Raw genomic sequence first — 12535 nt, forward strand, 5'->3', positions numbered from 1 at the left:
TTGTCTGGTGAGGGATATCTCCAAGGGATTGAAGAACAGTCATCTACATCTTGACTGTAGCAAGGGTCATCAAGTGAGACCCTGTCAGCAATGTGGAAGTTGGGTTAAGTTTTGTGCAGTAATATTCTTATAGCTCTACAATGTAGGTGGTGGACATATTTAGTAAAGTATTCCTTAATTCCTTCCTTCCCTTCCCAGAAGATCTGAGTGTAGAAAAAAGGTAATTATATATTTGAGTAAAAGTACTTGCAAGAAAATGGCTGAAAGTTCAAAACTAAATATTACCCATTATTTATGTTTGGAAGTTCTCAGAGAGCAGTTTCCGTGAGATGAAGTTGTTCTTTGTAGCTGTTGACTTCCTGGTATAAGTTATTAGAAGCTAGAAATTTAAGTAATAAGACTTAGGTTTCAGATACAGCCAGTCAGCATCTCGCTGGTGTCTAAAATATAAATACAGTCACACCCCACATGACAACATTTCTGTCAACAACACGTATATGACAGTGGTCCCATAAGATTATAAGGGAGCTGAAAAATTCCTATCTCCAAGTGATGTTGTAGCTGTCATGACATCATAGTGCAACACATTATTCACATGTTTATGGTAGTGCTGGTGTAATCAAACCTACTGCTTCATCCCGATATTGAAGTGGTGTTTCTCCCTCCAAACACCACCTCTTGGATCCAACCAATGGATCAAGGACTTATAGCAGCTTTTAAGGCCCACTGCCTGTGGAGGATCTTTCCCCAGGCTATTGCTGCAACTGAGGAAGACATTGATGCAATTCTGGAAGGATTACAACATCTATGACTGCATCAAGAACCTGCTTAGGCTTGGGATGATGTCACTAAGGAGTATATGAATGGCATCTGGAAGAAGACACTCAAGAGGTTCGTCCATGACTTCAAAGAACTTGCCAAGGATGAGGAGGTTGCAAAAATCAACAAGGCTGTGGTTGAGATTGCAAACGTTTTTAACCAGGGTGTTGAGAGGATGACATTGAGGAGCTCCTAGAGGTGGTTCCTGAAGAATTAACTAATGAGGAGTTGTTGGAACTGGAACAGGAACACATAGCTGAAGAGGAGGCAAGAGAAAAGGAAACTACAAAAGAAGCAGCTCCAAGAAAATTCACAGTGAAAGGTTTAAAAGCAGCTTTTGCAGACCTCAACAAGCTCCTTAAAACCTTTGAAAACATGGACCCTAACACTGAAAAGGTTTTCATTAATAGAGAAGAATGTTCATGGTGCATTATCTGCTTACAAGCAAATTTGTGATGAAAAAAATAACCACCATGGACATATTTCTGAAGAGAGTGCACTTCTTCAAGGAGAGCCGCAGGGAGCTCCTTCAGAAGGTATGCTGGAGGAAGGGACTGTTATCATAGGAGATAAGAGCTCCATGTGTGTTATAGCCCCTGAACACCTTCCAGTGGATCAAGATGTGGAGGTAGAAGACAGTGATATTGATGATCCTGACCCTGTGTAGGCCTAGGCTAATGTGTGTATGTTTTAGTTTTAACGAAAAAGTTTGAAAAGTAAAAAAATAAAAATAAATTTTCAAAACAGAAAAAAAGCTTATAGAATAACGATATTTAAGAAAGAAAATGTTTTTGTACAACTGTACAATGTGTGTTTTTACAAGCTAAGTCTGTTACAAAAGAATCAAAAAGTTAAAAAGTTTATAGTTACAATAAGGTTAATTTATTATTGAAGAAAGAAAATTATTTTTTTATAAATTTAGTATGGCCTAAGTGTACAGTGTCTATAAAGTCTACAGTAGTGTATAGTAATGTCCTAGGCTTTCGCATTCACTTGCCACTCACTCACTGACTCACCCAGAGCAACTTCCGTCCTGCAGGCTCCATTCATGATAAGTGCCCTATACAGGTGTACCTTTTTCTTTTCTTCTTCTTCTCCCCAAAGCACCCCAGTACGTAGTTGTATATTCTAGTTGTGAGTCCTTCTAGTTGTGCTATGCGGGATGCCGCCTCAGCATAGCTTGATGAGCAGTGCCGCCTCAGCATAGCTTGATGAGCAGTGCTAGGTCCATGCCAGGATGTGAACTGGCAAAACCCCAGGCCAGCAAAGCGATGTGCATGAACTTAACCACTCAGCCACAGAGCCGGCCCCCAGGTGTACCATTTTTTACCTTTTATGCCATATTTTTACTGTACCTTTTCTATGTTTAGATACACAAATAATTACCATTGTGTTACAGTTGCCTACAGTATTCAGTATAGTAACATTCTGTACAGGTTTGTAGCCTAGGACCAATAGGTATACCATAGAACCTACCACAGAGGTTATGTGGTAGATCATCTAGGTTTGTGTAAGCAAACTCTGTGATGTTTGCAGACCAATGAAACTGCCTAACGATGCATTTCTTAGAACGTTTCCCCCTTGTTGAGCAATGCATGACTGTATACTCTTCTGGGAACGAACAAGAACAGTAAAGATCTATAAATGCAATTTAAATTTACTTGTATAAATAAAATGTCTTTTGTTTGGTAGGTTTTTGTTTAGTTTTGATTTTGGCAGTAGTCATTGTTAGTATTCAGTTATCATTATGTGGTCTTGATAATCAGGCCTGGCGGTTGCTCTTTATTTTGTAATGAATAAAAATGACAAGGAAAGTTCCGGCCAGAAGGTGTGATGAGCCACTTTATCACTATAGCTCATCACCTAAAGGAGGGGGCAGCCTTCACTCATGCAGTTTTAACTGTGTAGTAATGAAGAAGTATTACCAAACGAATCTACAGAAATAGTCCCTTTTTGAATGTTTAAACAATGTTTGTTTTTTGATTATAAAAGCAACGCGTGGGAAAGACTGTAGAGCATATAGGCTGAGGGCACTCACTGTAGAGGTAGAGAGGCCTCGGCTCCTGTACATACTTGGTCAGTCATGGCTCTATGACCAAAACTCTAAGCTTTGGTTTCCTTAACTATAAAATGGGGAGATATAATGGTGCCTACTTATAGAACTTTTATGTGAGGATTAAATGAAATAAAGCCAATAAAATGCTTAGAATAAGGCTTGACTTAATAAAGGGGGTTAAAAAAAAGAAAATCAAAATGACTAGTAAGCCACAAGCCACTGTTAACATTTTGATATGTTGGCTTTCAGGCTTTTTTCTGCCACATTCACAAGTGCACAGAACCTGTATGTACACAAACATAGATACATATATGCCCACTTTTTTCAATCTCTTATAAAATTGGGATCATATTTTAAAATTTATGTCCTTAGTTTTTCCCACGTCTTTATATTTCCCTTGACATTAGAATTTATTGAAAACAGATTTTCATGACTCTACATAATTATTTAATCATTATCTTGTTGTGAGATATCTAAGTTATTTCCAATGTTTTACTATTATACATATTGTAACTTTAATGGTTAGAGTTTTTAAAATCTCAAGACTTGTCCCCGTTTTTTGCACTTCTTTGAGGTTGAACTTTCTCATATGTTTATTGATTGCTGGCATTATTTTAGTGAAATACCTTTACTTAAAATTGAGGTCATAATAGTTTATAACATTGTAAAATTTCATTTGTGCATTATTATTTGTCAGTCACCATATATATGTGCCCCTTTATCCCTTATGCCCACTTTTCAGCCCCCTTCCCCTCTGGTAACTACTAATCTATTCTCTTTGTCCATATGTTTGTTTATCTTCCAATTATGAGTGAAATCTTACAATTGTCTTTCTCTGTCTGGCTTATTTCGCTTAACATAATACCCTCAAGGTCCATCCATGTTGTTGCGATTGGGACAATTTTGTCTTTTTTTTAAGGCTGAGTAGTATTCCATTTTATATATATATATATATCACATCTTCCTTATCCATTCATCAGTTGATGGGCACTTGGGTTGCTTCCACATCTTGGCTATTGTGAATAATGCTGCAATGAACATAGGGGTGCATCAGTCTCTCTGAATTGTTGATTTCAAGTCCTTTGGAAAAATACCCAGTAGTGGGATAGCTGGGTCATATGGTATTTCTTTTTTTTTTTTTTTAAGATTTTATTTTTTTTCTTTTTTCTCCCCAAAGCCCCCCCCGGTACATAGTTGTATATTCTTCATTGTGGGTCCTTCTAGTTGTGGCATGTGGGACGCCGCCTCAGCATGGCCTGAAGAGCAGTGCCATGTCCGGGCCCAGGATCCAAACTGGCGAAACCCTGGGCTGCCAAAGCAGAGCGCGCAAACTTAATCCCTCAGCCACAGGGCTGACCCCTCATTGTAGTTTTGATTTGCATTTCCCTAATGATTAGTGATGTTGAATATATTTTCACATGCCTGTTGACCATCTCTATATCTTTGGAAAAATGGCTGTTCATATCCTCTGCCCATTTTTTGATTGGGTTGTTTTGTTGTTGTTGTTGTTGAGTTGTATGAGTTCTTTATGGATTTTGGAGATTAACCCCTTGTCAGATATATGATTTGCAAATATTTTCTCCCAGTTAGTGGGTTGTCTTTTCATTTGTTCGTGGTTTCTTTTGCCTTGCAGAAGCTCTTTAGTCTGATGAAGTCCTATTTGTTTATTTTTTCTTTTGTTTCCCTTGCCTAGACATGGTATTCAAAAAGATCCTTTTAAGACTGATGTCAAAGAGTGTACTACCTATATTTTCTTCTAGGAGTTTTATGGTTTCACATCTTACCTTCAAGTCTTTAATCCATTTTTAGTTAATTTTTGTGTATGGAGAAAGATGATGGTCTGCTTTCATTCTTTTGCATGTGGCTGTCCAGTTTTCCCAACACCATTTATTGAAGACTTTCCTTTCTCCTTTCCTTTGTATGTTCTTAGCTCCTTTGTCAAAGATTAGCCATCCATAGATGTGTGGTTTTATTTCTGGGCTTTCAGTTCTGTTCCATTGATCTGTGTGTCTGTATTTGTACACAGTACCATGCTGTTTTGATTACTATAGCTTTCTAGTATATTTTGAAGTCAAGGATTGTGATGCCTCGGGCATTGTTCTTTTTTCTCAGGGTCTTTTGTTACCCCACATAAATTTTAGGATTCTTTGTTCCATTTCCATGAAGAATGTCATTTGGATTCTGATTGGGGTTGCATTGAATCTGTAGATTGCTTTAGGTAGTATAGACATTTTTACTGTGTTTATTCTTCCAATTCAGTGTGCATAGAATATCTTTCCATTTCCTTATGTCATCATTGATTTCTTTCAATAATGTCTTATAGTTTTCATTGTATAGGTCTTTCACCTCCCTGGTTAAATTTATTCCTAGATATTTTATTCTTTTTGTTGCGATTGTAAATGAGATTGTATTCTTGAGTTCTCTTTCTGGTAGTTCATTATTAGAGTACAGAAATGCAACTGATTTTTTAAAGCTGATTTTGTACCCTGCAACTTTGCTGTAGTTGTTGATTATTGTAATAGTTTTCCAATGGATTCTTTAGGGTTTTCTATATGTAAAATCATGTCATCTGCAAACAGTGGGAGCTTGACTTCTTCCTTTCCAGTTTGGATTCCTTTTATTTCTTTTTCTTGCCTAATTGCTCTGGCCAAACCTCCGATACTGTGTTGAATAAGAGTGGCAAGAGTGGCACCATTGTCTGTTCCTGTTCTCAGAGAGATGGCTTTCAGCTTCTCCCTGTTGAGTGTGATGTTGGCTGTGGGTTTGTCATATATGGCCTTTATTACATTGGCATATTTTCCTTCTATACTCATTTTATTGAGAGTTTTTATCATAAATGGATGTTGGATCTTATCAAATGCTTTCTCTGCATCTATTAAAATGATCATATGTTAATGTTAATTTTGTGTATCACAATTGATTTGCAGATGTCAAGCCATCCCTGCATCCCTGGTATAAATCCCACTTGATCATGGTGTATGATCCTTTTAATGTATTGCTGCATTCAGTTTGCCGATATGTTCTCCTTGTCTGGCTTTGGGATCAGGGTGATGTTGGCCTTGAAGAATGTGTTAGAAAGTGTTCCATCTTCAATTTTTGGAATAGTTTGAGAGGGAGAGGTATTGTCTTCTTTGAATGTTTGGTAGAACTCTCAAGAGAAGCCATCTGGTCCTGGACTTTTTATTTTGGGGGAGGTTTTTGATTAATGTTTCAATCTCTTCGCTTGTACTTGGCCTATTCAGATTCTCTATTTCTTCTTGATTCAGTTTTGGGAAGTTATATGAGTCTAAGAATTTATCCATTTCTTCTACATTGTCCACTTCATTGGCATATAGTTTTTCATAGTATTCTCTTATAATCCTTTGTATTTCTGTGGTATCCATTGTAATTTCTCCTCTTTCATTTCCAATTTTATTTGAGCCTTCTCTCTTTTTTTTCTCAGTCTGGCTAAGGGTTCGTCAATTTTGTTTCTCTTCTCAAAGAACCAGCTCTTAGTTTCATTGATCCTTTCTACTGTTTTATTGGTTTCAATTTCATTTATTTCTCGTCTAATATTTATCATTTCCCTCCTTCTGCTGAGTTTGGACTGTGTTTGTTCTTCTTTTTCTAGTTCTGTTAGGTATAGCTTAAGATTGCTTATTTGAGATTTTTCTTGTTTGTTAAGGTGGGCCTGTATTGCTAGGAATTTCCCCTCTTAGGACTGCTTTTGCTGCATCCCATATGAGTTGGTATAGTATATTTTCATTTTCATTTGTCTCCAGGTATTTTTTGACTTCTTTAATTTCTTCAGTGATCCATTGGTTGTTCAGTAGCATGTTGTTTAGTCTCCACATATTCGTGACTTTCCCAGCTTTCTTCTTGTAGTTGAATTCTAGTTTCTTAGCATTATGGTTGGAAAAGATGCTTGATATGATTTCAGTCTTCTTAAATTTATTCAGTCTTGCCTTGTGTCCCACCCTATGGTCTATCTTTGAGAATGTTCCATGTGCACTTGAGAAGAATGTACAATCTGCTGTTTTGGGATGGAGTGTTCTGCATATATCTATTAAGTCCATCTGGTCAAGTTTTTCATTTGATTCTACTGTTTCCTTGTTGACTTTCTGTCTGGATGATCTATCTATTGATGTAAGTGGAGTGTTAAGGTCCCCTACTATTATTGTGTTGCTTTTAATTTCTTCTTTTAGGTCTGTTAATAGTTGCTTTATGCACTTTGGTGCTCCTGTGTTAGGTGCACATATATTCATAAATATGTCCTCTCAGTAGAGTGTCCCTTTTATCATTATATAGTTCCCCTCTTTGTCTCTTATTGCTTTTTTTTATCTTGGAGTCTACTTTGTCTGATATAGGTATAGCAACACCTGCTTTCTTTTGTTTGCCATTTGCTTGGAGTATCATCTTCCATCTCTTCACTCTGAGCCTATGTTTGTCTTGGGAGCTAAGATGTGTTTCCTGGTAGCAGCATATTGTTGGGTCTTGTTTTTTCCCCCATCTCACCACCCTGTGTCTTTTGATTGGAGAATTCAATCCATTTACATTTAGAGTTATTGATATATGAGGGCTTAATGCTACCATTTTATCACTTGTTTTCCAGTTGTTCTGTATTTCCCTCGTTTCTTGTCCTGTGTATTTCTGACTGCCAATTCACTTTGGTGGTTGACTATGATAGTTTTCTCAGTTTTCTCTTTATTTATTGTTTGTGTCTCTGTTCTGATCTTTTTTTTAGGGGTTACAGTGAGGTTTGTATAAGAGACCTCGCAGATGAAATAGTCCATTTCCCGATAGACTCTTATTTCCTTAGTCTAAGTAGGTTCCATCTCTTTCCTCTTCCCTGTCTAAGTCATTGTTGTCATAACTTACTCCACTTTGTGTTGTGAGTTGTGGTTAAAATGAAGTGATTACAGTTATTTTTGGTATTCTCCTTCCCTTTATCTTTAATGTTATAATTAAGTGTTTGCTAACCTGTTCTGATAGAGAGCTGCAATTTTCTGATTTTGTCTGCCTGTTTATCTCCTTGCTTAAGGCTTTGTAAATGCTTTCTCTTTTCAGGTATGAGAGGCTTCTTGATCATTTCTTGTTGGGAGGGTCTTGTAGCAATGAACTCCCTCAGCTTTTGTTTACTCTGGGAAAGTTTTTATTTCATCATCATCTCTGAAGGATATTCTCGCTGGATAGAGTATTCTTGGCTGAAAGTTTTTGTCTTTCAGAATTTTGAATATATCATTCCTCTCTCTCCTAGCCAGTAAGGTTTCTGCTGAGAAATCTGCTAAAAGCCTGACAGGGGTTCCTTAGTAGGTTATTTTCTTCTCTCTTGCTGCCCTTAATATTTTTTCTTTGTCATTGACTTTTTGCCAGTTTTACTAATATATGCCACGGAGAAGGTCTTTTTACATTGATGTAATTAGGAGTTCTGTTAGCTTCATTTACTTATAATTCCACTCCGTCTCCAGGTTTGGGAAGTTCTCAGCTATTATTTCTTTAAACAAACTCTTCGCTACTTTCTCCCTCTTCTCTCCCTCTGGAATACCTACAGTCCTTATGTTGCATTTCCTAATTGAGTCAGATATTTCTTAGAGAATTTCTTCATTTCTTTTTAGTCTTAGATCTCTCTCCTCCTCCATCCGAAGCTTTTCTGTATTTCTGTCCTCTAAATTCCTAATTCTCTCCCCCATAATATCAGCTCTATTATTTAAGGACTCCAGATTTTTCATCTCTTTCATAGTTTTTCATCTCCAGCATTTCTGGGTTGTTCTTTTTCTTTATAGTTTCAATCTCTTTTATGAAGAATTCCCTCTGTTCATTAATTTTATTCCTGATTTCATTGAACTGTCTTTCTGAGTTTTCTTGTAACTCATTGAGTTTTTTTATGATAGCTATTTTGAATTCACTGCCATTTAGATTGTAAATTTCTGTGACTTCAGGATTGATTTCTGGGTATTTGTCATTTTCCTTCTGGTCTAGAGTGTTAACATACCTCTTCATAATATTTAATGTTATGGATTTGTAGGGTTGCATAGTGGTAGTATCTGGTTGCAGATTCCACCTACTGCCACTGGGGGTGGGGCAGGAGCTGTCTATTCTGAGCCACCACAATCCCTGACAGCTGTGCCTGTCCTTTAGAAGTTGTGCTGACAGGGCCCATCTATGTTTTCCCACTTGCTGCTGCTGCTTTACACATGTAGGTGCACAGGTACTCTATAGGTGGTCCCTTGCTCTGGCCAACCGGCTGAGCTGGTGCACCAGGAAGGGGGAGATGTGCTTTCTTTCACATACATGATCCCTAGGGTGCTCTTGCTCTGTGCTCACTGTCTGCCCTCCAGGGCTGCTCGTGTTGGTGAAGATGCCCCTGTGATTGCTTAGCTGCCTCAGTGTGGAACATACCTAGGGCTGGGAGGCAACTCCAAGAAGGAAGGCATTCGCATGGAGGGCTGCCCTTTCCCCACCTCCTCTCAGAGCCAAGTGCCAGCTGCCATGTGCAGTCTCACACCCTAGATTGCTGCCATTTGGGGAGGGTGAGGAGATCCCATTACCTCCTTCCACTGCCTCCTCATGGTTTCCAGCACCTCCACCATCAGACATATGGCTGTGTGGCTTGCTCAGACATCTGTCATGTTACGTGAATGTCTTCTTTTGGTTTACAAGTGTCCTTTTTGTTGTATCTTAGGGAAGAGAGTCTAAGGGAAGAGCTCACTCTGTCATGATTCTGACGTCACTCCTCCTGCTCTGCCTGGGTCAAGGTGGTGGAGGCAGTGGCGTGGGTAGCCTGCCCCAGGGCTGGGCTAGCATCTGGCGAAATACCTTTTTGTGAATGAATGCCCTTGTAAAGCTATTTAAGTAGTAGGATCTCAAGCTTTTGGAATAGTGCCAGAATAAATATTTGTGGCATGATAAATGAATAAATGGTGTGAATACTAACTCTTTATCTATCATATTTGTTTCAAACGTGGTCAAACCTTAAGAAAATTTTTGCCTTTGTACATGTACAAAGATAATGTTATCTTGATTCTTAGTCTTTAAAACCTAATTTTTTTTTTCATTCTTTTCTTCCCCCATAGTTCATCCATGAGCTCGGATTTCCCACATTACAACTTCAGGATGCCTAATATTGGATTCCAGAATCTTCCTCTCAACATATATATTGTGGTTTTTGGCACTGCTATATTTGTCTTCATCCTTAGTTTACTCTTCTGTTGCTACTTGATTAGGTAATCAATTTTCATTCTGTGTTATTTCAGAATATGTTAATCAATAATAAACCAACTTTCTGTCCTTAAGTTAAAAAATTTACAAGTATGATAATTAGCAAATTTTCCAAAATTAATGTGGCTAAACATTTTAACCCTCTGTGAGTTATCAGTAACCTTTATACAGTCTTCAATCCTTTCTGCTGATGAGGTATTTTACTCAATAGGAAAAAATTGTCTTCATTTATTTTTATATTTTTTAAAGCATTTTCTTTTAAAGATTGACAGCTGAGCTAACATCCATTGCCAATCTTTTTTTTTTTTTCTCTTCTTCCTTTCCCCTAGTCCTCCAGTACATAGTTGTAGGTCCTTCTAGCTGCACTATGTAGGATGCCACCTCAGTGTGGCTTGATGAACGGTGCCATGTCTGCGCCCAGGATCCAAACCAGCAAAACCCTGGGCTGCCAAAGTGGAGCACGCGAACTTAACCACTTGGCCATGGAGCCGGCCCCTGTGTTCATTTATTTTTCCAACATATTAGTACCTAGTCCAGGTACACTATGTCATTGGCTGTCCCCAAGATCTAATCTGCTTTCAAAGAGATTTCAAGATTTCTTTTCAGAAGAGTGTTGCATCATTGTTAGCTAAAGTCATTAGGGACCAGAAAACAGCTTCCAAGACAAGATCCAAGCCTTTAAACAGGTTCTTGTGGTTTCTCACAAAGATTTTAAACTCCCATTTGTTGTCAAATTGGTCAGGTATTCAAGTGATTGATTATCTGCATAAAACATTAAATATTCCATAAGCTCTGTAGCACGTGTACAGACAAGTGAGGAAGGATAACACCTCACTTGAAGGAGTAATGGATTTGGCTAGTAAAGATTTACAGTTGACTGACTCATAATTGTTTAAGAAAGCATTTTTCTCTTTTTAAGTTTTTAAATAGGGCCTAATTTTCAAAGCCAAAACTGAGACACTAAAAATTTTTATACTGTGTTGTTCAAAGAGTTTTATCAAGTAAAAGAAGAGAAAATTGAATTTTCTTAGCTGTATGTCTAACAGTTTTTAGTGTTTGCGCAATATATGATTATGGTTAAGATAAATGCCATCATCAGATATCTTTCAACAAAAACTCATTGTTGCCACCAGTGTTTTGGGGCATTTGCTTACTGATGGTCAAATTCTAATGAATTTAGTATGTAGTTACTGATTTTCTGAAAAGTGAATTTCATTCTTCATAGAAAGTGAATCTTTTCTGAAGTTCTCACAAAATGTAATCACTTCTTATATCTTATATGATTTATAGGTTTTGCTCAGAGAAATAAATTAAGTACTTAGCTAATATAATTATAGCATTTAGGAAAATTTTTTTTAAAATCTCTTTCCAGAAATTTCCTTTTTTTTAATTTAAAATTTCTGTAATATTAGTTTGCTTAATACTTACATAACATTTATCATTTTTTTTAAATTAGGAATTAGCCATGGCACAGACAAGACCTCATAGCATTAAAATATATTCTTTTTTTCAGACCTACTAAATTTTTTAGTGATTCCTCTACAAATAATGACTTAATTCAGAAATTTGTGAATTTAATATTTGAAAGCAAATTATTTTTTAAAAGACAAAAATAATACTAACATTAACAAAATATAAAAAAAAGAAAAGTTTGGGACCAGCCCCGTGGCCTAGTGGTTAAGTTCCTGTGCTCTGCTTCAGTGGCCCGGGGTTTCGCTGGTTCGGATCCTGGGTGCAGACATGGCACCGCTCGTTAGGCCATGTTGAGGTGGCGTCCCACATGCCACACCTAGAAGAACCCACAACTAAGATACACAACTATGTACCAGGGATCTGGGGAGAAAAAGCAGAAATAAAAAAGATTGGCAACAGTTGTTAGCTCAGGTGCCAATCTTAGAGAAAAAAAAAAGAAAAGGTTCATTAAGGAAGAGTTACCATATATAAAATATTCTGAAATGTATAACTCATAGTACAGTTTTTATTACTGTGTCAAAGAATTAATTAAGCCTTTAACTTTTTTGTTTTCAGAAAAACACTAATATACCAGTTGTGATTCTGGGTAAATTTTTTGAGGAATAAGTTGTGAAACACCATTTACCTCATTGTATTCCTTTTAATAAGAAATAAGTAAAGACATAAAGAAAAAAATGATAGCAGTTGTTTTCATGCATTATCCTTGTATTTCATTTTATCCTTTCGGGATCCTTTTTTATTATTAAGCTAACAGAACAAGTAAATGGGGATCTGCTACACTAAAATGAAATTATCTTGTTTAATCAGAGAAGTCAGTCATGTTCAAACATTTCTCAACTTCATTTACAAGTCATTGGTACCATTTTGAAAATTTAATCACGACTGAAGGAGTTAGTTCTCCCTTTCTGATGATCCTAGGTTGTTACTTTTAACCTTTCGCATGTTAAGTTTGGATTTAACAGGTCATTTACAGTTAATCTGGAGATTCAT

At 37.0% G+C, this 12535-nt stretch overlaps 1 protein-coding gene across 4 annotated transcripts in view; it reads left to right on the forward strand.

The window, feature by feature from the left end:
• The window catches only part of RNF24 (ring finger protein 24), a 72598-nt gene that overhangs the window by 30329 nt on the left and 29734 nt on the right, over positions 1 to 12535 (forward strand). For all 4 annotated transcript variants that reach the window (XM_014735049.3, XM_070247769.1, XM_070247768.1 and 1 more), the window contains exon 2: positions 9928 to 10077. In XM_014735049.3, the coding sequence (XP_014590535.1) occupies positions 9935 to 10077 (143 nt within the window). In that variant the 5' untranslated portion in view covers positions 9928 to 9934. The remainder of the gene's footprint in view (positions 1 to 9927; positions 10078 to 12535) is intronic.

The sequence above is a fragment of the Equus caballus genome, chromosome 22 (genome assembly GCF_041296265.1).
Source record: "Equus caballus isolate H_3958 breed thoroughbred chromosome 22, TB-T2T, whole genome shotgun sequence".
NCBI lineage: Eukaryota > Metazoa > Chordata > Mammalia > Perissodactyla > Equidae > Equus > Equus caballus.